The 27,852-nt window shown below is 48.3% G+C and overlaps 3 protein-coding genes and 1 long non-coding RNA gene across 4 annotated transcripts in view; 1 reads left to right on the forward strand and 3 right to left on the reverse strand.

The window, feature by feature from the left end:
• LOC307199270 (uncharacterized protein) overlaps positions 1-27,640 on the forward strand; it is a 178,964-nt gene extending 151,324 nt beyond the window's left edge. The window contains exons 4-6 of the mRNA XM_079947071.1: positions 7,506-7,588; positions 25,520-25,602; positions 27,309-27,640. Of these exons, the coding sequence (XP_079803197.1) occupies positions 7,506-7,588; positions 25,520-25,602; positions 27,309-27,417 (275 nt within the window). The 3' untranslated portion in view covers positions 27,418-27,640. The remainder of the gene's footprint in view (positions 1-7,505; positions 7,589-25,519; positions 25,603-27,308) is intronic.
• On the reverse strand, positions 39-9,864 carry LOC307199138 (uncharacterized protein). The gene is made up of 6 exons (XM_079946809.1): positions 9,792-9,864; positions 4,495-5,003; positions 4,212-4,293; positions 3,879-3,958; positions 1,922-2,048; positions 39-1,830 (listed from the first exon to the last, which is right to left on the reverse strand). Exons 2-6 carry the CDS (start codon positions 4,909-4,911, stop codon positions 707-709), a joined length of 1,830 nt encoding a protein of 609 aa, XP_079802935.1. The 5' UTR covers positions 4,912-5,003; positions 9,792-9,864; the 3' UTR covers positions 39-706.
• On the reverse strand, positions 17,028-24,480 carry LOC307199102 (uncharacterized protein). Its single transcript, XM_079946739.1, has 6 exons — positions 23,857-24,480; positions 23,006-23,749; positions 22,718-22,799; positions 22,370-22,452; positions 21,719-21,845; positions 17,028-20,582 (listed from the first exon to the last, which is right to left on the reverse strand). The coding sequence occupies exons 2-6, from the start codon at positions 23,417-23,419 to the stop codon at positions 19,075-19,077; spliced, it is 2,214 nt and encodes a 737-aa protein (XP_079802865.1). The 5' UTR covers positions 23,420-23,749; positions 23,857-24,480; the 3' UTR covers positions 17,028-19,074.
• LOC307199392 lies at positions 17,028-27,723 on the reverse strand. Its single transcript, XR_013831963.1, has 2 exons — positions 27,634-27,723; positions 17,028-17,159 (listed from the first exon to the last, which is right to left on the reverse strand). It is a non-coding gene; the product is annotated as an uncharacterized lncRNA (long non-coding RNA).
• Between the last annotated feature and the right edge of the window lie 129 nt (positions 27,724-27,852).

The raw sequence follows: 27,852 nt of genomic DNA on the forward strand, positions 1-27,852 counted from the left end.
TGGAAAGGGAAAATGGGAGTCAACAGACACTCAAGGAATAGTTTCGAAGAAAAAGCTTTATTTCTACCATCCACGAACTGGTAGAAGGAGCAAGTGTGATAGTTCACAAACAAGCACGAGTTTACAGCCATTTGCACAGAGTATATATTTCCCTTCCACTTCCCTCCCCTTTCTCCTCCTTCTGAAAAGTTTCTCCCCATGTGTCTCCTTAGCATGAACAGAAAGTTCCTGTCTCGGGACTATTTTGGACTCTTGGCACCCTTCCCAGGAAAGGGCAATGAGAGCGGTTCAGCATGTTCAAAGATGTTGCAACTGAATGAGATAAAAGTCAGTTCTCAGGCTTGAGTATTCTTGGCAATGACAGAGCCTATTCATTAGCTTTTTGAAGCCATCTCGTACCGATAAAAGAGTAACATTTTTCCTATGCATCTTGTGAGAAAAGCAGAGAAGAGCAGAGAAAAGCTGTTTTGGATTTTTTTTTAGAAGACAAAAGGAATTTTGGACAGGTTTGAGGCCTGGGGTGATTATGGGGGGGGGGGGTGACTTCAGGCCTAGGTGGGGTCAGCTGTCCTCACCTCCTTCAGTTCCTTTGATGATATTTCCCCAGTCTTCCAGTTCTGGAAGACTGGTCTGCTGTATAAATTATTTGCTGGGAAGTGAGATGGGCGCTTCGAATGAAGCTCTTTCCACATTCTGAGCACTGGTATCATTTGTCCCCTGTGTGAATTCTTTGATGGACGGAGAGCTGGGCACTCTGACTGAACCTTTTTTTACATTCAAAGCACTCATACGGTTTCTCCCCTGTATGAATTCTTTGATGGGGAGTGAGACTTTCCTTCCAAGCGAAGCTCTTTCCACAATCCATGCACTGATATGGTTTGTCCTTGCTGTGAGTTCTTTGATGCGAACTGAGATGGGAGTACCGAGTGAAGCTCTTTCCACATTCCAAGCACTGAAATGGCTTCTCACCTGTATGGATTCTTTGATGGGACATGAGACCAGTTCTCTGACTGAATCTCTTCCCACATTCCAAGCACTCAAAGGGCTTCTCCCCTGTATGGATACTTTGATGGGACACGAGACCAATTCTCTGACTGAATCTCTTTCCACATTCCAAGCACTCAAAGGGCATCTCCCCTGTATGGATTCTTTGATGCCGCATGAAACTTGCTTTATGAGTGAAGATCTTCCCACATTCCAAGCACTCAAACAGCTTCTCCCCTGTATGTATTCTTTGATGGTACACGAGACCTGCTCTTTGAGTGAAGCTCTTCCCGCATTCCAAGCACTCAAAGGGCTTCTCCCCTGTATGAGTTCTTTGATGTGAAGCCAGACAATCCTTCCGGGTATAGCTCTTCCCACATTCCATACACTGATATGCTTTCTTCTCGGTGTGACTTTTTTCATGGGAAGTGATACTTCCCTTCTGACTGAACCTCTTTCCACATTCGAAGCACTGATATAATTTCTCCCCTGTATGAATTCTTTGATGGGAAGTCAGACTGTCCTCCCGGGTGAAGCTCCTTCCACATTCCAAACACTGATATGGTTTCTCTCCAGTATGAATTCTTTGATGAAGAGTGAAATGATCCTTCCGACTGAAGCTCTTTCCACATTCCAAGCACTGATATGGTTTCTCCCCTGTATGAATTCTTTGATGAAGATTGAGATTATCCTTCCGACTGAAGCTCTTTCCACATTCCATGCACTGATAGGGTTTCTCCCCTGTATGAATTCTTCTGAAGCTTTCTATACACTCCAAATATTGATACCGCTTCTCCATTGTGTAGATTTGGTCTGCCTCATTCTTCCTTTCTGATTCATCACCATCTGCAACAAAAAAGAAACGGATCACAGCCTCAGGGACTGAATTTCAAAAAGAATTCCAAAAGAGATATTGTAATCCAAAAGGCAGATTTACCAAGAGACTCCATGATCCCACGATTCTCCTCCATTACTTCCTTATACAGAGCTCTTTGGTCAGGATCCAGCAACTCCCATTCCTCATCTGTGAAATGAACAGCTACATCTTCAAAGCACACCAGACCCTAAAATAAAAAGGGAAAGGTCCCCTTCTTAGACCACATACAGATTATCTACTACACATTGCTCTGTTGTCTTCTGCCTGTTCATTGCTGTTTTGTTTTAATGTAATTGTTTTGCTGCACATTTTTATTATGGATGCATATTTTAATGTTTTAACAAAACTGTATTTTTGTGTGTATTTTAATGACTGGTATTAAGCTTTTGGGGGAATGGATGGAATGCCACATGGTGATCTTCAAATACCGTATTTTTCTCGCTATAACGTGCACAGTTTTTCTCCTACAAAGTAAGGGGAAATGTCTGTGCATGTTATTGAGCGAATGTGTGGTCCCTGGAGCTGACTGGCCCGAGTGCAGAGGCAAAAATCAGATCGCGCGGAGGAGGGAAGGCTGCAGAAGCAAGGCTGCCGCTTTCCTGCATTCTGCCTCAGGGTCTTACTGCCCACCCGCTTCTGTTTTCGGTTGCTATGTTTGCTCAAACGCAACAAAGAGCAGGGAAATCCCCTGCCCTCCTGGCAAGCAGAGGGGAAAGGAAAGGATCACGTCCTTCCTTCTAATTCCTTCCTAGTCACACTGCGCGCAGGCTCCAGCCCACCTGGCTCAGGTTCCGTCGGCTAGGAGCGCAGCCGACAGCCACCACCTCCTCCTCTCTGTGCTCCGGTGCTGCTGCGTCCAGCATTCTAGGGACTCGCAGGCAGCCGGAAAACATGCAGATTGGAGGGGGGGAGCCTTGCTTGGGGGGGGGGAACTTTTGCCTTCCTTTCCTCCCTCCCGTTAAACCCCTCTCCTGCATTGTTAGCCAGCTGCTTCTCCGCACACCCCTCTCGTGCTCCTTGTCCCTTCTGTTTTTCATTCCCTCCCCACTTAAAACGTGGTTACAATGCACAGATCCACATGGATTCTCAGGATCTTTGCACTGGGTCACCCCAAATTCACCATCAGATCACATAGCATGTCCATGGCTACAGCCTGCACCAAAAAAACCCACGCACCCACTGTTGCCTGGGGCTGCAATGGTGCAAAAACGTGGTTACAAAGCATGGATCCACATGGATTCTCAGGATTATTGCATTGGGGTGCCCCAAACTCACCGTCGAATCACATGTCTGTGGCCACAGCATGAAGTACAAAAATGATACATCCACTATTTCTTTCAGATTTTTTTTTCTTGTTTTCCTCCTCTAAAAACTACGTGTGTGTTATGGTCAGGTGTGTGTTATAGAGTGAAAAATACAGTAATTCTCTCTGCTCATCGATTCCAGTTTCCCAGATGGAAAGATCCTCTCTTTGCTCTCCCCATCTACTGTTCTGGAGGTGGGGGGAACCTTCACAATGCATTAAAGTCAACTTCAGGGGGTACTGCGGGTCACGGGGAGGGGAATGAGGGAAAAGGTGAATTCTGGCCACTGTTTTTATGATTTCTCAACGATTTAGAAGCCTATTTAAGCATTAAATGTTAAATCTGTAAATAAAACTGCAACTACTGATAAATAATAGTGGTACCTCGTATTACATACGCTTCAGGTTAAGAATTTTGCTTCAGGATAAGAACAGAAATCATGCTCCGGCGATGCAGCGGCAGCAGGAGGCCCCATTAGCTAAAGTGGTGCTTCAGGTTAAGAACAGTTTCAGGTTAAGAACGGACCTCCAGAACGAATTAAGTACGTAACCAGAGGTACCACTGTATTAGCAGCATTCAGGAGGCTAGTCAACGTGAGGTGATTGTTCACCATTCTCAGAACATAAGGCTCCTGCAATGGCCTTTACAGCCAAGAGAAGGAGGAGAGAGATTCATTAGGGACTCTTTGCCCCACAATCCTTCATTCTCCCTACCTGATCTGGTTCCATGGCTGCTGCATGTCTGCCTTCATGCAAAGATGGATAAGCATCTCTTGCCAGCATCATTCTGTCACCTGTGAGAGACAAAGGTAAGTGCCAGGCCATTATCACATGCTTCTCTTAGAGGTGAAGCAGTGCATCTCTAACTACAGGTGGGCCTGTAAAAAAGTCACACCTACTGAGTGCATTTTGACATTTGTATCTTAGCTAGGTAAAAATACATGTCCCCACTTTGGGCTCTTGGCCCCTAGTGTCCTCCCCACAGATTAGAGGCAAAATCTACAGAATGTGTGACCAAATGGGGAAAAAACCCTCCTTCCTCCTTACCCAGTGGCCTCTCTTTGGTGTCCAATGGAGTCATCTCTGCCTCAGAGGTATCCAGGCCCGTTTCTGCAAAGATAATCTTTCCCTGAAAGGGCAAAAAGGATTGGAAGCAGAGAATGGAGAGAAACATTAGAAAAGGACTGGGAGAGGCAAAAGCTTTAGGGGTATCCGATCTCATTCCTTGGAAGCTTTCCAAAAATAGATTGGGGGATTAAGAGAGAATTTTGGGATACTCTCTCTCATGTTCAGAGCCCCTTCGGAATATCCAGAGGAAAGTCTCTCTCACCTGCTTTCTCTCTGCCTGCTTCCTCTCCTCTGCCAGACTCAGGAGGAAACCTTCGGCCAGGGCCACCGCCTGGGAACTGGTCTCCGCTCCACATTCCCTCACCCAGCTCTCCATCTCCGGTGGAAGGACAGCCAGGAACTGCTCCAAGATCACTAGGTCCAGCATCTCAGCTTTCGTGTGCCTTTCTGGCTTCAGCCACCGACGGTCAAGGTGGTGGAGTCGGCTGCAAACCTCTCGAGGTCCTTTGGCTTCCTGGTAGCAGAAGTGCCTGAAATTTTGTCTCTGCAATTCTGAGCTGAAGGTGTTTTCCTCACCCAGGATCTTCAGCAGAGAGTTATCCCAGATTCCACCGCTGTTCCCAGTTTGGGTGGCATGGCCTCTTCCTGCTTCAGGGCCAGCGGACTCTGACTCATCCATCTGGGCTCTGTGGAATCCCCCAAGAGATCGGAAGAAAGCTCTTGGTCCTACTGCCAAGTTCTGTCTTTCCTAGGTAGAGGCCTTTGCAAATCCTACAAAGCAAATACATTGTTCTGTTATTAAATTGATACACAGCCAGGAAAAGAAAAAGATTCCCGGAATATTATTAGGAACCAGGGCTGGACTGCAACACAACCCAGACGCTGAACTTTCTTTTTCAAAAAAGGAAAAGGAGAAGCCGACGTCCAGCCCTACTAGACGTTACTATGCAAAATGTGCAGGAAACATTGGGAAGGTCTGTCAAATGAATCAGCTTAGTTGCTCCTGCCTTTCAGTGTTTTCAGTCAATGAAAGAAGTCAGAACTGTGATTGACAAGTGAGTCTTTTGTGATGACATGGCCAGGGTACTCTCTGCTGTGGATCAGATAGGATCATCGCAATGCCCTCTAAGTGGAACTGCTCTTGAGGATGGTTCAGAATCTGCTCCAGATTGTTGGCTGGGCTCCCTTTCTTTATGAAGGGCATTTATTTCCTCCCTTTTTCTCCAAGGAGCATCCATGGGTCTACCCCATCTCATTGAATCCCTCCCATTACAACCCCTGAGAACACATTTAATTCCTGTTTTAAAACAGCTGCATTGGTGGTCCCTTCATTTCCAGGTCCAATTCAAAGTGCTCACAGGAGTATAATATAATAATAGGAATTTATTATTTACACCCCACCCATCTGGCTGGGTTTCCCCAGCCCCTCTGGGAGGCTCCCAACCAAATATTAAAAACACAATACAACATTAAACATTAAAAACTGCCCTAAACAGGGCTGCCTTTGGGAGGGGTTCACTTAGCCCCCCCAATATGTCAAGAACCACCTTCTTCCCTACAGACCCTCTTGGCTGTGAAATTTGGCAGGGGGGCCCTCTTGGTAGTTTCACCCCCTTGAGAGTCTAGGGTGGGGGTGGCCCAAGAGAGGGCATCCTGGGGGCAGACCCCCCCCCTTGGGGGATTCCCTCCCCACACAGGCTCTTCCCCCTCTTTCCCAAGGCCTCTGACAACGGAGGACCCAGCCTATTCTTCTGATTATTATTTGTTTTGACTTTTAAAAATATTTTTAAATGGTTGCAATCTGCTATGGAACAGTGGTAATAGTAGTAAAAATACCAACAAATAATAATAATAACATAAAGCCTCAAGCACGGGAAAAAAGCCTCAAGTTACACACAGACCTTCTAGAAACGGGGGTGAGGGGTGTTTGGAATCTGTAGTTTTGAGCATTTGCCTCAATCTCAGGCGCTGACCTCTAATAATGAACCATATGTTGCAGATATTCCTGTAAACTAATTGTGAAATACAAATGACAAGAGAAGACTCGGTCAGTTTATCTGTATCCTTTCTTCTTCCTAGTTTTCTCCTTTTGCTTCATCCCATGAGGTATTTTCCCTCAGAGCCAGAGCAGAGTGTGGGGGTGCAGTGCCTCCGAGGTTCCAGCAGAGGGCGGGAGCCTCTCTCTCTCTGATTGGCTGCCAGCCCTTTTGGAGGGAAAATCCGAGGAGCCCTTTCTGAGGGGGAGAGTGGGCAGGGCCTGATCTGAGAGGGGAGAGGGGTATTATTATTATTATTATTATTATTATTATTATTCGGAGAGGCTCTTTTCTGAGGGAGAACTGACTCTGATCTGGGGAGAATGTCTCTAGCCAAAAGAAGGAGTCTCACAGCTTAGATAGGAAGAAGACCCAGTGGAGGGTCTGGGGAGAATATGGAGGCAGGAATTAATCTGGAGGGCTGAGTCTGAGGAGGCAGGAGAGGGAGAATCTGTGGGAAGACGGTCTAAACCAGGGTCTCCTTCCAGTCAGGAGGGGAGAGGTCTCCTAGGAAAAGGAGACTGCCCCCCCAAATGAATAACAAGGCCTGAGAGGCGGACGAACGAAAAGTGCCCCTCGCTCAGGAACCAAAGTATTAGGCTGAGAAGGAAGCTGCGCTGTATTAAAAGTATTTAAGTGTAACCCTGCTCATAACTAAGTAAATGAACAGAAACAGAGTTAATTCTTTTACCTCCTATGGTAGAAACCTGAACTTCCAACTGAAGTGCAACAAGTGAGCTTTTAGCAACTGAAGTTTGAGAAAAGCTGTGACATCTATGTATTTAGTTTAAGTAAGAAGCCAACTTTTATTTGAAAGAACGCATCTCCTGACCCCAAATTTGTTTCATTGACCTCTTCTTTTGTAAATAAAACTGTTCTTGTTCGTTCAGCTCTTTCCTAAGACTCTAAATCACTAAGTTTCATCTCGCACAAGATCCTCACAAGGTAGCCTGTGGGAAATTGCAGAAATTTGTGTAATTTGCATATCATGAGGTGGGTCCTCTATATTTAATGGGGGGCAGTTAGCGGGGTGAATCCACTCCTTTATTAAGTTGATGTTCATTGGTGGGATCCAAGAGCCCAAAGCAGGGTGCATCAATGTTCACATAACTAAAATAAGATTAATGGCTGCCAATGTCCAAATGCCCTCGGCGCGTGAGGCTTTTTCTGTGGCCCCTCTCTCGTTCGCCATGCACAGCTCCACCTCTGACTTCTCATTCACCTTTCTGTCTCACAGATGGCGGAGGGATTCTGGCAAAACCGCCTCATCCATCTTTTCTTGGTGGCGGAGGAGAAGTCGCGGCTGTGGAACCAGACGAGGTGGGGAGAAGAGAAGGAGCATGGGGGGGGGGAGAGGAGTGACTGGGGGGTGTAATTGGCGTACCATGAGGTGGGTCTGCTATATTTAATGGGGGGCAGCTGGCGGGGTGAATCCGCTACACATGGGAAAAAGATAAAGCCTAATACAGGGCTCAGCAATCTTTTTCAGCAGGGGGCCGGTCCACTGTCCCTCAACACGCTGATTCCCAGGCCGTCCACGGGCTGGACTGTGAAGGCAATTGAGCCGTATCCAGCCCCCGGGCCTTAGTTTGCCTACCCATGGCCTAAAAGAATTATAGAAATGCAGTATGAAAAGTAATCAAAATAACATCCAGGACAACACATAAAGCCTCAAGCATGAGATAAAATAGCTGCGAGTTACACCCAGAGCCTCAAGAAACAGCCATGGAGTGGCTGGCATCTGCAGTTTTGAGCATTTGGCTCCACCTGGTTGACTTTAATTTAAACATATCAAATCATTATCTTTGTTTGGAAGCCCCGTCCCATGTTCATCAATGGACCAGCACTTTATATTTTTTTCACTGGTAACAAGAAAGGAAAAGGGACTGTTTTCCCACACTTAATCTGACCAGGTGTTTGGTTATGTGATGCTCAGTGTTATCTGTTAATTGCTCTGTCCTGTTGGCCCTTTTTCTGCTTTTGCTTAAACCTATTCACAAACCAAGAACTCAGACACTGCCTGATTTCTAATACAGTGGTGCCTCGCAAGACGAAAAGAATCCGTTCCGCGAGTCTCTTTGTCTTGCGGTTTTTTCGTCTTGCGAAGCAAGCCCATTGACGGCTTAGCGGCTTAGGGCTATTTGCGGTTTAGCGGCTTTTAGCGGCTTTGCGGCTTAGAAAAGGGGGGGAGGGGAAAAAACCCGCAGGAACTCGCAAGACATTTTCGTCTTGCGAAGCCCATAGGAAATTCGTTTTGCGAAGCACCTCCAAAACGGAAAACTCTTTCGTCTAGCGAGTTTTCCGTCTTGCGAGGCATTCGTCTTGCAGGGCACCACTGTAATTAACTATATGTTGTAGATATTCTCCTAAACCTACTGTGCTATTTTCGTGATATACAAATGACAAGAGAAGACTCAGTTTCTTTGTGTCCTTCATTATTCCCATGATCCTTGTTATAAAACTCCATTAAAAGTTATTCCAAAACGACAACACACACTCCCAGCTCTCCCCCTGCACTGCATCTGTAAAGCAGGATGAGACCCCTTTAAAGAGTCCATAGAACCACAGGAACCGTAGTTTGTAAAGGGTGCTGAGCGCTGCTGGGAGAGGTTCCCGTGAAGTGGCTAGGCAACCGTCCTCCTTGCCAGGGAACTCAGGAATTACAGCTGGTGGGAAGAGGGTCTCCCAGTAACTCTCAGCACTGGGAGGGGGGGCTGCCCCTTTCACCCCCATCCCTCCCAAGGTTCCCTCCCTTCCCAGCAGGTCTCCGATTCCTTCTCTGGTGGTTCTCTGTTCAGGGCTTCCTGGTCAGTCTCAGAAGATCATTTGGACACCTGAGAGGCTGCATGTCTGAACGGGCGCACCTGGGTCAGCCAGGAGTCTGGATAAGTTCCCTGCCTGATGAACGGGTGGGGGGGAAAGCTTTTCTTCTAGCTGGAGGACAAGGGAGGGTGTGCTTGTATCTGGGTCATTGAAATGGATGCAGAAAATCAGTTTCTTCCAAAAGCGCCTGGATCTGGTCAGCGACCACTTACTCAAGAACTTTGCTCAGGAAAGGGAGATTAGACACTGGTCAGGAGTTAGTTAGGATCTCTGAATCCAGGGAATTCACCCCGCCGCCTCCCCCAAGCAGGAAGAGACCCCCCACTCCTGCAGGGAGGGCCTGACCCCTCCCTGGCCCAGCCAGCCCCTCCTCCCTGCTCTTTCTCCTCCCCCAAGAGGGGCGAAGACTGACTCCAGCCTGACTGACTGAGACTCAACAGGACTAGACGGGGCTCTGGACCCCCCAGGAGACTCCTCTGCCATTGCAGCAGACTCAGGTCTGGCTGGATTGAAGCAAAGCGGTGAGCAGCCTTGGCTAGGAAGGAAGAACAGGGTTGCAGCCCTCCTGCAAAACCACCCGCCCCCTGGATTTGCAGAGAGCAAGGAGGGGGTGCAGGACCCTGGGGGGCACGCATGATCTGGACACGGCCCCCCTGCAGCCCTGGGACCCCCAAAGGGAGGAGAGAGAGAGGAGACTCACCCGATTGCAGCAGGAGCCACCCAGGCAGCAAAGCTGGCAAAGGAGACACGCAAAACATCCACCGCCCGCCCCCCCCCCTTGCAGGAAGTGACTTGAGAGTGAGGGAGGGGCTTTGGATCGGGAGGACCTGGTTCCCCCCCCCCCATTCTTCATCTCCTCTCTAGGAATTCGGCTCAGTTCCTTTTAACCCTTGGCAAGCCGAGCGCCCAAAGCTCATCCCCCCCCCCTCTCTCTGCGTTTCCTTCCTCCAGAGCCGGAGCGCAGGAGGAGCCCCGCGCATTGCTGCCCCCCCCGGGTGCTGTGTTTTGGGGGATCTGAGCTGGTCTCTCCCTTGGCCTGAAAGAGCAGGAGAAGCTTGCAGGGGGAGCGTGCCCCCCCCCGGGCTGCATCTCCTTTCACCCCCATCCTCGCCTCCTGCTTGGCTGTAGCCAAAACCAGACAAGAAGGAACCAGATCCCACGTGCAGCTGAGTCCCGTTCACGGATCGCCCTTCCCCGCAAGGCTGCGGGCCTGGCGAGTTGAAGGATGGGGGGGTTGAAGGGGGGTCCCAGTGGGGGGGGGGGTGCTGTTGGGGTTCTGCGCATCCTTAAGTTTAGGGAGAGGAGATTGGGGAGGTTTTTTTGGAATGTTTTTTTTTTTTTTTTTACAGATCAGTTTCATTTGTTGAGAGATTAGGAAGACTAGGGGGAAAGAGGCTGAGGGGGGAAAGGTGAGTGGGGGTGGGTGGGGTGGTGATGTTTCTATTTTACTTAATGTTAAGTTGTGAGTTGACATAGCAGACGACACAGCGATTTCTCCAAAGCAGCTCTTTATTTTGTAAGCTGGAACAGAACTCAGCTGAGGGGCTCAGTCAGCCTGCTTATATAGAGCTCCAGAACAATTGTAACTGTTGCCATTTTCTAAAACTATCCAATCACTGAACGTCACTTTTCGATCCTTCATTTGCATAACTATCTACACTACCCCCCTGCCTGCCCAGGGTGAGAACTTCAGTACATAACACCCCTCCCCACCGAGATAAGGTGTTAGTTACAATCGTAATGGTTTCCTTATATACAGCACTACACATAATGGTTCAATTAGGCACAAAAGCATATCAGTTACATTTCCCATACTTAGACCAACAGTGATACATGTCCAACAACATAGTCCTTTAAATAAGTTGGGCGCTTGGGAACTCTGCCAGACCGGGGACTGGTAGCCAAGTCCGGGGGGCCACACAATTCTTGCTGAGGCTGTGGTGCGACCCTAGGTGGCGTTGAAAACAAATCCCCTGGATCCGCTACTGTGGGTGGAGCCTCCGCAAGTGGAGTGGTCTGAGCCTGTGGTAAGTCTGGCAGACCCTCTGAAGTGGCTTGGTTCGGCTCCACGCTGGCAGTTTGCGAGGGAGGTATAGGTGGAGCCTTGCCGTCTGTGTCTCTTCCGGAGCCACGAGCGCAGTTGGGGGCACCACGGTAGTGTCCAAGTCCCCAACCTTGCGCCTAAGCTGGTCTATGTGCCGGCGCCACAAGCGTCCGTCTTCGAGTGCCACCTGGTACGAGTGAGGTTCAGTGACTCCCACTACTGTGGCTGGCACCCAAGGAATGTCCCCCACATAGTTCCGGGCGTTGGCACAGCCTGGGGGTTCGGCCACGGCAAAGTCTGGGTGCAGCCGGTCGAGCGGTGACCTGAGCCGGCAGCCCATAAGCAGTTCAGCAGGACTCCGTCCTGTGGCCACATGAGGGGTGATGTGTTGCACGAACAAGTATTCGGCGACCCGCTTGTGCCAGTCTCCCTGGTCCAGGCGCGCCAGTGCCTCTTTTGCTGAGCGCACCATTCTTTCCGCTTGCCCGTTGCTGGATGGATGAAAAGGTGCTGTTAGGGCATGGCGGATACCCAGTCCCAAAAGATACCGCTCAAAAGTACCTGACGTGAACTGCGGCCTGTTGTCGGAGACAAGGACATCAGGACACCCATGCGTTGCAAACAGGCCTCGCAGCACCCGGATGACAGCTTCGGTAGTGGTGGAGGGCATCAGGGCGACCTCCAGCCATTTGGAATAGGCGTCCACCACTACTATAAAGGTCCGGGCGTGAAAGGGGCCGGCCAGATCGATGTGCACCCTCGACCAGGGTGTCTTTTTTTTAAAAAAATAATTTTTATTAACTGGCCAATCACATCAAATTAAATCACATCGCATAAATTCCAAATTACAAAGCCAATTTTTAAATTTTTGTTGGGGGAACCCATACTTCAAGATCCAAAGGGGTATTCAGATCCTCTTCTTATTACTGCGTTAATGTCCAAATCAGTCCCAATCAGTCCAGACAAAGTTCATAATTCTATCCAGTCTTATCTTGGTGTTTCCACATCATATCTTGTTCATATAATTTCTCTTTTTCCTTTACGATCTCTTCTGTTAGTCTCCTTAAGCCGATAAGCAAATATAATATTCCTGTGTGGATTTCCCGTTCCTCCAAACTAAGTCCAGATGGTTTCCATAAATCTCCTTCGTAGATAACATCGCTCTTTCCATCATAAATTAGGCATTCGTCGCTCTTAAGTCCCACCGGGAAGTTGATTTCTTTCTCCTCCCAGACCCAAGAGCTCCAGCAATGCCTCCCAAAATGGCGACGGCATTTTTAACTGCGTCATTCCAAAACTCTTAGCTTTCCAGCTTCATCCTGAAACATTGGTTCGAAAGTTTATCTCCACACAGTCTTAAATCCACAGCTTAAGTCCTTAATTTCTGACTCATTAGGGGAGGGGATTCTTGTTTAATCACATAAAAAAAGGGAGGCAGGTTTTTTCCCCCTCCCCCCTCAGTCATTTATCATACCGTAACTTGACGTATCTTCTCATATATTATTCTTGTCTTGTTATCAGAGATCTCGTCTGTCAGCAGTCTTTACTCCCCCTTTTTCCTTGAAGCATGTGCAATTTATCTTGTCCAAATTGTTTCTTTTGAAGATCATTGCAACTGGCGGCGTGGATCAGGGACGGCGTCCAGGAATGCCAAAATCCCACAGGAGGGCTTTGTGCCTAGTGCCCCCACCGCCACAAATTCGGGGGTGGTATAGGGCACAGCAGGCAAGGGCCGTCCCCCCCACAATCCTGGGGGGGTTAAGGAGGCTAATTACCCCCATCATAGCCTCCAAATTACCTTGTGTGGGTCGGAGAGATGTTATTGTCAGCCATCTTCCGATCCACCACCTAGTGGCCCCCTTTGACCAGGGTGTCTTTGGCGTCTCCCAGGTGTGTCCCTTAGCTGCTGGTGGTGCAGGCCTCGATTCTTGGCACGCTTGACATGCTTGACAGGCGGACACCCAGGCAGTGATGGCATCGTCCATGTTAGGCCACCAGATGTAACACAGAGCCAATGCCTTCGTTTTGACGATTCCCGGGTGGCCAACGTGCAGAGCCTTCAGGACGCGTTGACGGAGTCTTTGGGGAATCACGATGCGGTCTCCCCACAGCAGACAGCCACGATGAGCCGAGAGTTCATGTTGTCTGGTTGCGAACGGTTGGAACTCTGATGCAAAAGGCCCTTGTGGCCACCCCCTCCACACCCAGTTGAGCACAAGGTTGATGGTGCGATCCTGGGCAGATGCGGAGGCCACAGTGGCAGCCGATACAGGTGCTGCCGGAAGATCCTCAATCAGAAGGAGCGATGAAGCTGGAGCCGGGTCTTCCACAAACGCTGGAAGAGAGCAACGGCTGAGGGCGTCAGCATGGCCCATCGATTTCCCCGGGCGATGGACGAGCCAGTAGTGGTAGGCAGCCAGGAAAACAGTCCATTGCAGCATGCGCGGTGAGAGGACCGGTGGAGTTGGACGATCACCGGCGAGGAGGCCCAGGAGCGGCTTGTGGTCAGTGATGAGGTCAAAAGTCCTGCCATAGAGGTATTCATGGAACCTCTTCACTCCAGCCACAAGTGCCAGTGCCTCCTTGTCAAGCTGGCTGTAATTCCGTTCAGTCAGAGATAGCGTCCTGGAAAAGTAGGCGAGTGGTGCTTCTCTTCCGTCTGGAAAATCGTGACTAAGGACAACGCCGATGCCAAAAGGTGAGGCGTCGCAGGCAAGGACCAGCGGCCTGGCTTCACTGTACTGTACCAGCACACTGTCCAATGAAAGGACAGCCTTGACCGCGTTGAAGGCCGCCGTCTCCCGATGACCCCAGGACCAAGGCGTCTTTGTGCTGAGGAGTCGGTGAAGAGGCTCAGCCACCGTGGCTTTGTGGGGCAGGAACATGTTATAAAAGTTCAGCAGCCCCAGGAATGCCTGCAACTCCGTCTTGTTCTTTGGGGTGGGGGCCTGCTGGATAGCGCGGATCTTGGATGTGGTCGGGTGAAGGCCGGAGGTGTCGATAAGATAGCCCAGGAACTCCACCTGTAGAATAGCGATCTGGCACTTCTCCCTCTTTACCTTGAGCCTGGCCTCTTGGAACCTGGTCAGCATGGCACGGAGGCGCTCGAACAGCTGCTGGTGTGAGTCTGTGGACACCAAGACGTCATCAAAATATGGTACCACGCCCGGAAGCCCTTGCAGGAGATGCTCCATAAGGCTTTGGAAGATGCCAGGAGCCACTCACCCCGAACTGCAACCGGCGGTAACGGAATGCCCCTCGGTGGGTGACGATCGTCTGGGCTTCAGCAGTGGCATCATCGATGGGCAGTTGTTGATAGGCTTGGGCAAGGTCCAGCTTAGCGAAGACCTTACCCTCACCCAGGGAACGCAGCAGGTGTTGGACAACAGGAACCGGGAAAGCGTGCTGCTGAAATGCCTTGTTGATCGTGCACTTGTAGTCAGCACAGATGCTCACCGACCCGTCTGGCTTGACAGGCGTGACGATGGGGGTTTCCCTCTTGGTGTGGTCAACTGGCTCCAAAACTCCTTGGGCGATCAGCTTGTCCAGTTGTTCATCCACCTTAGCCTTGAGAGCAAAGGGAACCCGGCGTGGCTTTAGCTTGATGGGGGCGACTTATGGATCAAGGCTAAAAGAGATGGGTGTACCTGATTATTGCCCCAAAGTGTCATCAAAAACCTCGGCAAAGTCTTTGACCAGACTCTCAGTCTCTGCGTTAGAGATGCAGTTGATGCCAGTGACTTCCAGGCCGAGGGCATCAAACCAGTCTAGCCCTAGGAGGCTTTTGGTGGTGCTCCAAGACACGATGGACAGGGCAGACCCGGTGTTGATCTCCATGTCACATGGAGCTCCTTCAATGAGCACCGTGATGTTCAGCTTGTGTCACATAGGCGAGTCGGTTTGGCCAATCATGGTTCCAGACGGGCAGCGGCAGTTGGTGAGAGCGAAACAGCTTTCCTTGGCAGACTGGAGTGAAGACTTGGACTTGCGAGTTGGTGAAGGGGGGTGTCAGACAGAGCCGATTGGCAGACCTTAGCGATGTGGCCCCTTCTGGAACACGTCCGACAGATGGCATCTCTGAATCAACACTTGGCACGGGAATGGTTGCCTCCGCAGCCGGCACATTCCGGTTGGCCCTTGGACTTTTGTTGGAACTTCCTGCACTCCCGCTTTGTCTGGTGCACGTCATCGTCTTCACTGGAGGATGCCTCATCACTGCTGGCCTCTTCGTGATGCACTGGAACTGGCTTCCTAGCAAGACGCGGTCTGCCGGACTTGCGGATCTCCTGGGCGGAGTGTTCAGCAGCTTCTGAGGCCACAGCCTCCCCAATGGCTTTCTGTAGCATGAGGTCTGGCTTGGTGAGGAGACGCCGTTGCAGATGGATGCCCCGGACCCCGCAGACGATTCGATCCATCAGGGCATCGTCTAAGTCTCGGAACTCGCAGTGCATTGCAGCCTGTTGCAGGGCGGTGGTGTAGTTGTTGATTGACTCCCCCTCTGCCTGGTTCCGGTGGTAGAACGCATGGCGGGCAGCAATCTTGGACGGCTTTGGTGCGTAGAGGTTGCGGAGCTTCTCTTGGATCGTGTCCCACGGTGTTAATCTCATAGCCTAGGTCCTCCCATTGTTTTTTGATTGCGTCTAGGAGGTTCGTAGGATTTTGGACTAGCATTTTGTATATTGAGGATACCATCCCTTTACTATGTCCCTTTGTTGTTAGGAGGAGGTTTTCAAAGGTTGTCAGGGGCCTAGTTGCTGCTGATTTTACTGCTGGATTGTTTAAGAGGGCATGTAATTGGTGTTGTGCTAACCAGGGCATTTGGGTGTCTTAGTTTGTCCTGTATTTCTTGTGTTGACAAAGGTTTGTTATTTTTATTGAAGTCTGTTAGGCGATACAGGCCTTTGGTTTGCCAGGTTTTGTGCTGCATGGTGGAATAATGGGTGGTACACCAGGAGAATTAGTGGGGATGGGGATAGTTTGCCTATTTCTGTTTTCCATGCTTTGAACATGGTCTGTGTGTACCTGTTAAGTGTTGTGGGAATTTTCCTTAGTTTGTTTGGGAGGAGAGGGTATGCTGTGGTGCAGGTATTTTCAACTGTGTCCCTCTCTAGGTGTATCCATTGTTTTGTCTCATCTTCTAGTATATATGGGATTATATGGCGTATTTGGTTGGCAATGTAATATGCTTCTATGTTGGGGATGCCCCATCCTTCTGAGGTGGGGAGGTGCAGATATTTGGGGCTTATTCTTGGTTTAGGAGACTGGGGAGTTGGGAGGGGGATAGATTTCCTTCTAGTTGTGGTTTACCTGTCCTTCCTTCTGGGCTTATACTGGTTTCTGTCTCTCCCCCTCCAAATAAATACCAATTGACCTCTACTTCGCTTCCCTATCTTCTGTATCCCCACCTGCCTAGTCAGCTGTATTTTCCTGAGGGCGAGGAGTTGACCACCTAGTGGGGAAAGAGCTCTCATTGTGATTCAAAGTGAACTTCGGTTGTATTAATACTTAAATATGTTATAACATATATTCAGATTATTGGACTAATTTTTTAACATTAATTTTTATTTTCCCTATCTTACCAAAAAACAGTATTTAGAAGGCAATGAATGACTCATGATTCTTAAAAGCCTTTTCATGCTCTAATGCTTCACTGTAATCTCCTCCCTTGAAGCCCAGGAAGACACCTCTGCCACTCTAACCCACTAGTCTACAGGCTCCTCAGAGGACTGAGACTCTGGGGGAAAATCCTGAGCCTGAAACTCCAGATCCTAGGTCACCAAACATTTTTCGGCCACTGGCCCCCAGTCCTCCTCAGTGCCCCCTACCATATAAAGGCATTATTCAGAAGAGCTGTTTTGTACAACACACTAAGGAAGATAATAACACCATAAATTCTAAACGGTAACAGTTGCGTATTTACTCAAAATCAAATGCACATAGTTTAATTAGTACAACACAAAACCAATGAACTTGATTATGCAATGGAAGTTCTTCAAAGTCTGAGAGTCGTGTACACTGCCACACCTTTGCCTCTTAGTGCCCCCCAGGAAAAAAACCCTTCATGGGGCGTTATCACCCACTTTAGGGACCAAGAGGAAGCCAGTGGTTGCAGAGGAGGAACCAGTCCTTTAACTGTCCAGGTGGGGCATTCAGGGGGTGGGGCCTCAAGTCAGCCAATAGCAAGCCAGATTCTTGGGTAACTCCAGGCCACTGATGAGATAACTGCTCTGCCTCTGCTGCAGGATTGCTAGCTGTGGTCTTGAAGCAGGCTCCTTTGTCCCTCTCCATGGTGCTGATTCTGCCTCCCCACCCCATCCTGACAGCTGAGGATCTGGGCGCTATGGAAGTCCTCTTGCTGGTGTGGTGGTCAATTTCCTATGGACAGAACATCCATGTACCCCTCACAAGGCTTTTCATTCTTCCATTCTCAATTCTCCTCTTCAGCAGTGTGATGCAGCAGCAAAAATAGCTAATCCTATTCTTGGCTGCAAGGGATGCGGCTTGTGCTGTGGTGTAAACCACTGAGCCTAGGGCTTCCCAATCAGAAGGTTGGTGGTTCGAATCTCTGTGACAGGGTGAGCTCCTGTTGCTCGGTACCAGCTCCTGCCAACCTAACAGTTTGAAAGCACGTCAAAGTGCATGTAGATAAATAGGTACCGCTCTGGTGGGAAGGTAAACTGTGTTTCTGTGCACTACTCTGGTTTTCCCAGAAGTGGCTTAGCTGGCCACATAACCCAGAAAAACTGCAGACAAACGTCGGCTCCCTCTGCCAGTAAAGTGAGATGAGCACCATAACCCCAGAGTCGTTCACGACTGGACTTAACTGTCAGGGGTCCTTTACCTTTTATTCTAGGCTGCATCAATAGAAGCATTGTCCCCGGATAGAGGGAAGAAGTAGTCATGCTCTAATCTAACTTGGTCAGACTCCCCTAGAGTTCTGTGTCCAGTTTTGGGCGCTACAATTTAAGAAGGATATTAAGCTAGAACATGTGACCAAGATGATCAAGGGCCACATGGAAGATGGAGCAAACTTGTTTTCACTGCTCCAGAGGGTAGGATCCAAATCAATGGCTTCCAGTTATAAGGAAGAAGGTTCGTACTAAACATCAGGCAGAACATTCTGATGGTTGACTCTCCTTCATGCGGGTTTTTAAGCAAGAGGCTGGATGACTATCTGTCATGCATGCTTCTTTTTTTTTTTTACAATAATTTTTATTAGTTTTCAATTACACCAATTTAATGAAAGCTTCATCATAGCAATGCCAAATTATTATACAATTACTAATCCCAATCATTCAAATGCCAAATTATATCATTTAGGTGACCTCCTGCATACTAGAATTGATGGTTTGAAGATTTACTTTATTTCCGCGTTCCAAAATCTTATTCATCTCAATTACACCCCAGTTGAAATGACAATCCCTTATACAACAACTGCAATATAAACAACATCCATTCGTGTTAACACATTATATGATTTATAAATCTATAAGTGAAGCATTCCAACTATGTCCTTATTCCTCCTGTGTGTGTCAGTTATTCTGACTGTGTTCCTTCCTGTCCTTGTAAAATATTATATCTTTTCCCACCCGTTGCTGCTCTCCAACATGCCTTGGGTGGAGCTAATATCCCATTATTGTTTCAGAAGTTCTCAATTTCTCCTTCCCATGATTCACCGATCTGCAACTTCAACAGCAAGTGATGTTATTTCATTCCATGGTCAAGCTTCTGCCTTGTAATCTCTCATTGAGCACATTTTATGGACCTTATCCTTAACTCTCAATAAATTGGGTAGAAAGGTTCTATTCTCAAGTGAATCTCCTTTCTGAGTGTCGCCGTAAACCTGCTGATTAGAGTGTCCATTTAAGAATGTACACCTTTCTGACAGATAAATGACAAACTAGAACTACTTTTTATGTGTATGTGATTTTATACTAATTTATTTTGTTCTAAACTTTTCAATTTTGTAATTAGTGTTTTTATCCTGATACTGATTATTAATTGTGATATAATTACTATTACTATTATTATTACTACTACTACTACTACTGGTGTGCACTCTTTGATGAGAAGTCAGACTTGCCTTCTGGGTGAAGCTCCTTCCACATTCCAAGCACTCATACGGTTTCTCCCCTGTATGAATTCTTTGATGGGGAGTGAGACTTTCCTTCCAAGCGAAGCTCTTTCCACATTCCAAACACTGATATGGTTTGTCCTTGCTGTGAGTTCTTTGATGGGAACTGAGATGAGAGTACCGAGTGAAGCTCTTTCCACATTCCAAGCACCGATATGGTTTCTCTCCTGTATGAATTCTTTGATGTGCTATGAGACTTTCCTTCTGGGTGAAGCTCTTTCCACATTCCAAGCAGTAATATGGTTTTTCCCCTGTATGAATTATTTGATGGGATGTGAGACTCTCCTTCCAGGCAAAGCTCTTACCACATTCCATACACTGATATGGTTTCTCCACACTGTGAGTTGTTTTATGGAAACTGAGATGGGATTTCCGAATGAAGCTCTTTCCACATTCCAAACACTGATATGGTTTCTCCCCTGTATGAATTTTTTCATGGAATGTGAGAGTTAATTTCTGGGTAAAGCTCTTCCCACATTCCAAACACTGAAATGGCTTCTCCCCTGTATGAACTCTTTGATGGGTTGTGAGATGGGCACTCTGACTGAAGCTCTTTCCACATTCCAAACACTGATATGGTTTCTCCCCTGTATGAATTCTTTGATGCGACTTAAAAATGGATCTCTGGCTGAAGCTCTTCCCACATTCCAAACACTGAAATGGTTTCTCCCCTGTATGAATTCTTTGATGGGTTGTGAGATGGGCACTCTGACTGAAGCTCTTTCCACACTCTAGGCACTCATATGGTTTTCCCCCTGTATGAATTCTTTGATGGGTTGTAAGCTTGGCACTATGAAGGAACCTCTTTCCACATTCCAAGCACTGATATGGTTTCTCCCCTGTATGAATTCTTTGATGGGCTGTGAGACTTTCCTTCTGGGTGAAGCACTTTCCACATTCCAAGCACTGATATGGTTTCTCCCCTGTATGAATTCTTTGATGGGAAGTGAGACTTTCCTTCCAAGCGAAGTTCTTACCACATTCCATGCAATGATATGGTTTTTCTCCGCTGTGAGTTCTTACGTGGGAACTGAGATGGGAATTCCGACTGAAGCTCTTTCCACATTCCAAGCACTGAAATGATTTCTTCCCTTTATGAATTCTTTGATGGCTCATGAGACTTTTTCTCTTGGTAAAGCTTTTCTCACATTCCAAGCACTGATGGGATTTCTTCCCAAGGTGATTTATTTGGAGGGAAGTGGAATGGGAGCTTTGACTAAAGTTCCCTCTACACTCTGTATATTTACAGCGCTTCTCCATTGTGTAGACATTGTCCTGGTCTCCCTCGTTTTTCATTTCCAATTCATTACCACCTGCAACAAAGAGAAACGATCACAGCCTCAGGAAGAAATGCAACCCTTGATTATTGAACAACACTAATTAACAATACAGAGGAAGAACAGAAGGGAATTAAATGTAAGGTCTTACAACCGGCTTCACTGCTTTTGTCAAGAGGCATTAATAGGAACCTGAGTGTCAGGAACGGATCAGCAATAAATCACATGGAATAAATGAAGTTAACTCTTTATGAGAACAAACAGGCTGCTCAGTAGTGTCAGGCCCAGTGAGCACAAGAACAATTCCCATAGACTTTGCCACTATGAGGAAGTCGTGGCAACTTCAAGTCCCTGCCTTCCCCCAACTGACTAAGCCTTCTCTTCTCATGGGTCCTTCCCTTCTGTCAGCACAACTGTCTCTGCTCCTTCTTCTTCATACCTCTTTTAGTTCAGAGAGACAAGGGGGAAGGGAGCTTATCACAGCAGCAGGGCGAGACACCCTGGCTTCAGCACCAGCCTGACTCGTCTGTGCCTCTTGGCCTCGCTCCTATCCTGCTTCTGGACTCCTCTCTGCTACAGACTCCCCCTGCTGACTAAAACCTTTACTTCCTCAGCTTCCAACACCTCCTCCTCCCAATCTCTTCCTCCTCTCCCTCTGACAACTCATGCTTGTCCCACCACCACTCCCCTGGCTCTGAGCCTTATTCCCTTGGGAGTTTCCCACCTGGTTCCTCCCACCATTCCTCTACATCCAGCCAGCCCATGACAGTGGGATTTGAAAAGCCCGGTTCTATTCTGTAAAAGATTTTGTTCTGCTGAATCATGGAATTCACACCCTACCAATGTCAGTCACCTCTTTTGTCTATGAAAAACGGACAGAAGCAAAAACCGAAATAGAAAACCTGACAGAAGCTTCTTCAAATTCCATAACATCCCTGAAGGCCCAGGTAGTTCAGAACAGCTCAACCATGGCTTTAAAAGGGGAAACTGGAGGAAGAATATTCAGAGACAGAAGAGCAGATAGCCCTCCATTCAGGGTTTACTGTGAGGGTGTCAGAATCGCAGGTGCTGTAGGTGGTGCTGTTGAGCTCCATCAAAATATTGGAGGTCCATCATATATAGATACGTATTGAATTTCAAAACATACATCATGATCCAAGAGGGAGCCTTACTGAGAGAGTTCATGATCCCACAATTCTCTTCCATGACTTCTTTATGCAGAGCTTTCTGGTCGGGATCCAGCAAAGCCCACTCCTCATCTGTGAAACGAACAGCTACATCTTCAAAGCATACTGGACCCTAAAAGAAGAAGAGAGAAGTCTTCCTCTCAGACGGCCAACAGATTATCTACAACAGAGTGCTCTGCTGCTTTCTGCCTGTTCATTGCTGTTCTGTTTTAATGGGATTGTTTTGATGTACATTTTAATTATGGATGCACATTTTAAGGTCTTAACGGAATTGGTTTGTTGTGTATTTTAATGATGGGTATTCATCTTTGTGTAAATGGGTGCAGGGAGGGGAAGGAGGGGGAAAGCCCTATAGTGCAAGCAATGGGACTCGTGAGGTGAATTGTGGCCACTCCTTTTATGGTTTATCAACTGTTTAGAAGCGTATCTTAGCATAAAATGTTGAATTGGTAAATAAAACTGCAACAACTGATAAATAATACTAGCATCATTCAGAAAGCTAGTGAATGTGACGTGATTGTTAATCATTCTACGACATAAACCTTCTGGAATGGCATTTTAAGCCTTTTTTTAAGGGCAGTTATGACAGAAGTCAAGAGCAGGAGCTTCTTTGCCTGCAATGCTCCTTCTCCCTACCTGATCTGGTTCCAGAGCTGATGTTTCTCCTCTGCCTCCAGGCAAAGATGGAAGATGGGGTCTTGGCAGCATCATTCTGTCACCTGTGAGAGACAAAGGGAAGTGGCCATTAGCACATGCTTTTCTTCGAGGTGAAGCAGTGCACCTCTAACTACAGATGGGCCTCTGATAAAGTCTCACCTACTGAGTGAATTGTGACATTTGTATTTTAGCTACATGAAAATGCATGTCCACAACTTAAGGCTCTTGGCCTTAAGCATCTGCCCCGAAAAGATGAAAAGAACCCACAGGTTAGTTTCCAAATCCACAGAGTGTGACCAAATGGAGAAAAAACTCCTTCCTCCTTACCCATTGGTCTCTCTCTCCAGACCAACAGAATCCCCTTTGCCTCAGTGAAATCCAGGTCCATTTCTGGAAACAGATTCTTTTCCTGAAAAAGCAACAAGGATTCAGAACAGTGAATGTGGAGAAATATTAGAAAAGGTATGGGGGGGCAAACACTTCAGGGTATCAGAGATCATTCCTAGGATGCTTCCCCCCCCAAAAAAAAAGGTCGAGCCATTATGAAAGAATTTCAGGAAACTCTCCTTCCTGTTCAGAGCCCCTAGGGAATATCCAGTAGACAGTCTCTCTCACCTGCTGCTCTGCCTGCTTCCTCTCCTCTGCCTGACTCAGGAGGAATCCTTCGGCCAGGGTCACCGCCTGGGAACTGGTCTCCACGCCACATTCCCTCACCCAGATCTCCATCTCTGGTGGAAGAACAGCCAGGAACTGCTCCAAGATCACCAGGTCCAGCATCTCAGCTTTCGTGTGCCTTTCTGGCTTCAGCCACTGACGGAAAAGGAGGTAGAGGCGACTGCAAACCTCTCGAGGTCCTTTGGCCTCCTGGTAGCAGAACTGCCTGAACTGCTGGCTCTGCACATCTGAGCAGAGAATGTCCTCCTCACCCAGGATCTTCTGCATGGAGCTTTCCCAGAATCCCTCACTGCTCCCAGTTTGGATGGCATGGCCTCTTCCTGCTTCTGGACCAGCTGAGTCTTGCTCATCCATCTGGGCTCTCAGGGAGCCTCCAAGAGATCAGAAGAAAGCCCTTGTTCTTCTGCCCAGTTCCGTCTGTCCTAAGTGTCTACAAATTCTACAAAGCAAATACATTGTTCTGTTATGAAATAGATACATGGCCACAGGAATGACAAAGTTCCCTGAGCAAGCGTGGATGAGTCTTGCTAAGAACCAGGGCTGGGCTGGACTACAGTCAAGACTCTGAACTGCCTTCAAAAAGGGAGGAGAAGTCAGCATCTAGTCCTCCTAGAAGAAAAGTTACTATACAAAATGTGCAGGAAACCTAGACAATTTCTGTCGGATGAATCAGCCTATTTGCTCCTGTCTTTCAGTGTTTTCAATCAGTGAAAGAAGTCAGAACTGTGATTGACAAGTGAGTCATTTGTACGAGTGTAAATTAGACACTAGGCTATAGTCTGTTCAGTCACAGCAGGTTCTGCACCCTTCCTGCCCTTTGACTTCCTCCCCAAAGAACACTCTTCCTTGTCTCCTGAGAAGAGACAGAAGCCAGCCAACCTGCCAACTTTGGGGTCCTCTAGGGTTGCTCTCCCCCCCCCCCCAATTCAGGGCCCATTGCTTTCCTGCTTCTGCCTCAGTTTCTAGCATTTGGATTCTCCAATGTTCTCACGAAACACTACTGGGGTGGAGTCCCTTTTTCTTAGGTCTGAGGGCCAAAGAACAGTGCTAAAAAGCAAGTATAGAAGGGCTCACATTCCTACTGTGTCTGTAAGCACCCCTCTTCAGCTGCTTCCCCTTTTTCTGGTTTTGTTTCAACATATTCCTCAGACACTGACCTCTAATAATGAACCATATGTTGTAGATATTCCCATAAACATATTGTGCATACATTTTTTTGTATCCTTTCTTATTCCTAGTTTTCTGCTTTTGCTTAAACCCACATGTTCCCATGAGGTATTTTCCCTCAGAGCCAGAGCAGAGTGTGGGGGTGCAGTGCCTCCGAGGTTCCAGCAGAGGGCGGGAGCCTCTCTCTTTCTGATTGGCTCCCAGCCCTTTTGGAGGGAAAATCTAAGGAGCCATTTTCTGAGGGAGAGTTTGACAGGGACAGATTTGAGATGGGAGATGGGGATGGGGAGAGGGTTTGTCTGAGGGAGAACTGGCTCTGATCTGGGGAGAATCTCTCTAGCCAGAAGAAGGAGTCTCACAGCTTAAATAGAAAGAAGACCCAGTGGAGGGTCTGGGGAGAGTATGGAGGCAGGAATTAATCTGGAGGGCTGAGTCTGAGGAGGCAGGAGAGGGAGAAGCTGTGGGAAGACGGACTAAACCAGGGTCTCCTTCCAGTCAGGAGGGGAGAGATCTGCTAGGAAAAGGAGATCCCCAAACCAAGAACAAGGCCTGAGGGGATCCCCTGGGTCTGTGGGAAATACCTCAGGGTGGCTGAGAGAGAGGTGGATGGACGAAAAGTGCCCCTTGCTCAGGAACCAAAGGCTGAGAAGGAAGCTGCGCTGTATTAAAAGTGTAACTCTGGTCATAACTAAGTAAATGAACAGAAACCGAGTTAGTTCTTTTACTTCCTATGGTAAATTAGTTTCAAAAACTTTTTTTTTTGTAAATAAAACTGTTCTTGTTCGTTCAGCTCCTTCCTAAGACTCTAAATCACACAAGATACTCACAAGGTAAAAAGGTAGAGGACCCCTGACAGTTAAGTCCAGTTGTGAATGACTCTGGGGTTGCGGCGCTCATCTCACTTTACAGGCTGAGGGAGCCGGCGTACAGCTTCTGGGTCATGTGGCCAGCATGACTAAGCCGCTTCTGGCGAACCAGAGCAGCACACAGAAACGCCGTTTATCTTCCCGCCAGAGCACTACCTATTTATCTACTTGCACTTTGACGTGCTTTCGAACTGCTAGGTGGGCAGGAGCAGGGACTGAGCAACGGGAGCTCACCCCGTCGCAGGGATTCGAACCGCCGACCTTCTGATCGGCAAGCCTTGGGCTCTGTGGTTTAGACCACAGCGCCACCCGCGTCCCCACTCACAAGTTACAAGGTACACTAACAAGGTCTCTAGTTAGACATGTCTAGTCTGACAGAAGCATGCACTCCTGACTTCTCATTCACCTTTCTGTCTCACAGATGGCGGAGGGATTCTGGCAAGACCGCCTCATCCATCTTTTCTTGGTGGCGGAGGAGAAGTCGCGGCTGTGGAACCAGACGAGGTGGGGAGAAGGAGCATGGGGGGGAGAGACTGGGGGGTGTAATTGGCGTAACATGAGGTGGGTCTGCTATATTTAATGGGGGGCAGTTGGTGGGGTGAATCCGCTACACATGGAAAAAAGACAAAGCCTAACAGAATCATATAAATGCAGAAGCAGTACGAAAAGTAATCAAAATAACATCCAGGACAACACATAAAGCCTCAAGCATGAGATAAAATAGCCTCAAGTTACACCCAGAGCCTCAAGAAACAGCCACGGTGTGGCTAGAAGCTGCAAAGTTTGTGGCACCACAAAGCGGTGAGCAGCGTTTGCTATGAAGGAAGAACAGGGTTGCAGCCCTCCTGCAAAACCACCCGCCCGCCCCCGGCTTTGCAGGGAGCAAGGAGGGGGTGCAGGACCCTGGGGGGCACGCATGATCTGGACACGGCCCCCCTGCAGCCCTGGGACCCCCAAAGGGAGGAGAGAGAGAGGAGACTCACCCGATTGCAGCAGGAGCCACCCAGGCAGCAAAGCTGGCAAAGGAGACACGCAAAACATCCACCGCCCGCCCCCCCCCCCTTGCAGGAAGTGACTTGAGAGGGAGGGAGGGGCTTTGGATGGGGAGGACCTGGTTCCCCCCCCCCACCTTTCTTTCTGTCCTCTCTAGGAATCCGGTTCCGTTCCGTGTCACCCTGGCGAAGCCGAGCGCCCCAAGCTTGCCCTTCCCCTCTGCAAAGCAGGCGCCCAGGAGGAGCCCCGTGCGTGGCGCACATCCAGAGATGCTGTATCCTGGCTGGGCTCTGAGCTGCTCCCTCCCTTGGCCAAAATAAACGAGGAAAAGCTGGCAGGGGGAAAGCACAACCCGCGCCCTCCCCACATGGCTATACATTGCGATCTACTCCCCCTTCCTTTCAAACCCATGCTTTAAATTTGTTTTTATTTCCCCCATCATACAAAAAACCAGCATTTAGCAGTGAATGACTCATGATTCTTAAAAGCCTTTTCAGTGCTCTACTGATTCAAATTTAAGTCTTAAAAGATGACAGGCAAGAACGCTCAATGACGAAACAACACACGTTTTTACCAGGTACTTCACAGGGAAGCCGCAGAAAACAAGGAGTTTGGTCAAGTTTAATGACAAGGTTCAACGATTTGCTGTTCGCAATGCAATGAGTATTTGTCTATGGATGTCTCTGTTTACTGAATCTAACATAAAGAACAGTACAAGAGGAGGGGGTAGAATTATCAGGGTCCGGGGCACCTGCACAGCAGCACCTGGGAAAGATTAGTAGGTGCCATGGCACCCGCATGTGCCCAGTTGGTGACCCCCCTACAGCACTCGGTTGAACACAAGCCAATTTCTCACGCAATGAATGTAAATAGTTCCTCTCCAGCAGGAGTCCTTTGGTCAAAAGTCTTTGCTCAGGCTACAGCTCTTTTCACATCAGACGTAAATTTTGCGCTCACACTGAAGAGTTATCTGAGTTGAAATAATGCCCCTGCGTGAGAGATACCCTACCCCTATTCATGAAGTATCAATCGTTGTTTGGAAGCTGCTAAATAATTTCCATTCTAGTTTTCTTGTGCCAAGTAGTTTCCTCAAGCTAAGCACAGGTAGCAGTTCTGTAGGTAGAGTGACCCAGATTCCCCAGGATAGGTAGAAATGCCAGTGCAAAGACTCTAATGGGACAAGGCTTTTTAGCTTATATATTCTTTCCCTTTTCCAGGAATCCTCAGAGGCAGAGTATTCCATTAATGGCAGCCCAGAAACAAATTCATTCCCTGACCCATCCCATGAGAAGCCAGAGTCTCGGGAGCCTATATCTCCTTCCTTGAAGCCCAGGAAGACACCACTGCCACCTCAATCCACTGGTCTACAGGCTGCTCAGAGGACTGAGACTCTGGGAAAAATCCTGAGCCTGAAACTCCAGATCCTAGGTCACCAAACATTTTTCGGCCACTGGCCCCCAGTCCTCCTCAGTGCCCCCTACCATATAAAAGCATTATTCAGAAGAGTTCTTCAAAGTCTGAGAGTTTTGTACACTGCCACACCTTTGCCTCTTAGTGTCCCCCAGGAAAAAACCCTTCATGGGGCGTTATCACCCACTTTAGGGACCAAGAGGAAGCCAGTGGTTGCAGAGGAGGAACCGGTCCTTTAACTGCCCAGGTGGGGCATTCAGGGGGTGTGGCCTCAAGCCAGCCAATAGCAAGCCAGATTCTTGGGTAACTCCAGACCACTGCTGACACAACCCTCCCTGTGGAACCCCTCCC

The sequence above is a fragment of the Podarcis cretensis genome, assembly GCF_951804945.1.
Source record: "Podarcis cretensis genome assembly, chromosome: 12".
Taxonomy (NCBI): domain Eukaryota; kingdom Metazoa; phylum Chordata; class Lepidosauria; order Squamata; family Lacertidae; genus Podarcis; species Podarcis cretensis.

What these genes read in the sequence shown, in the direction of transcription:
- LOC307199138 (XM_079946809.1), bottom strand. Translation starts at nt 4,911, where the DNA reads ATGGATGAGTCAGAGTCCGCTGGCCCTGAAGCAGGAAGAGGCCATGCC. An exon ending in CACCAAAGAGAGGCCACTGG is followed by an intron (nt 3,959 to 4,211) that starts GTAAGGAGGAAG and finishes TGTCTCTCACAG; the next exon opens with GTGACAGAATGATGCTGGCA. An exon ending in CAGCCATGGAACCAGATCAG is followed by an intron (nt 2,049 to 3,878) that starts GTAGGGAGAATG and finishes TTTTTATTTTAG; the next exon opens with GGTCTGGTGTGCTTTGAAGA.
- LOC307199102 (XM_079946739.1), bottom strand. Translation starts at nt 23,419, where the DNA reads ATGGATGAGCAAGACTCAGCTGGTCCAGAAGCAGGAAGAGGCCATGCC. An exon ending in CTGGAGAGAGAGACCAATGG is followed by an intron (nt 22,453 to 22,717) that starts GTAAGGAGGAAG and finishes TGTCTCTCACAG; the next exon opens with GTGACAGAATGATGCTGCCA. An exon ending in TGGGATCATGAACTCTCTCA is followed by an intron (nt 20,583 to 21,718) that starts GTAAGGCTCCCT and finishes TCTTTGTTGCAG; the next exon opens with GTGGTAATGAATTGGAAATG.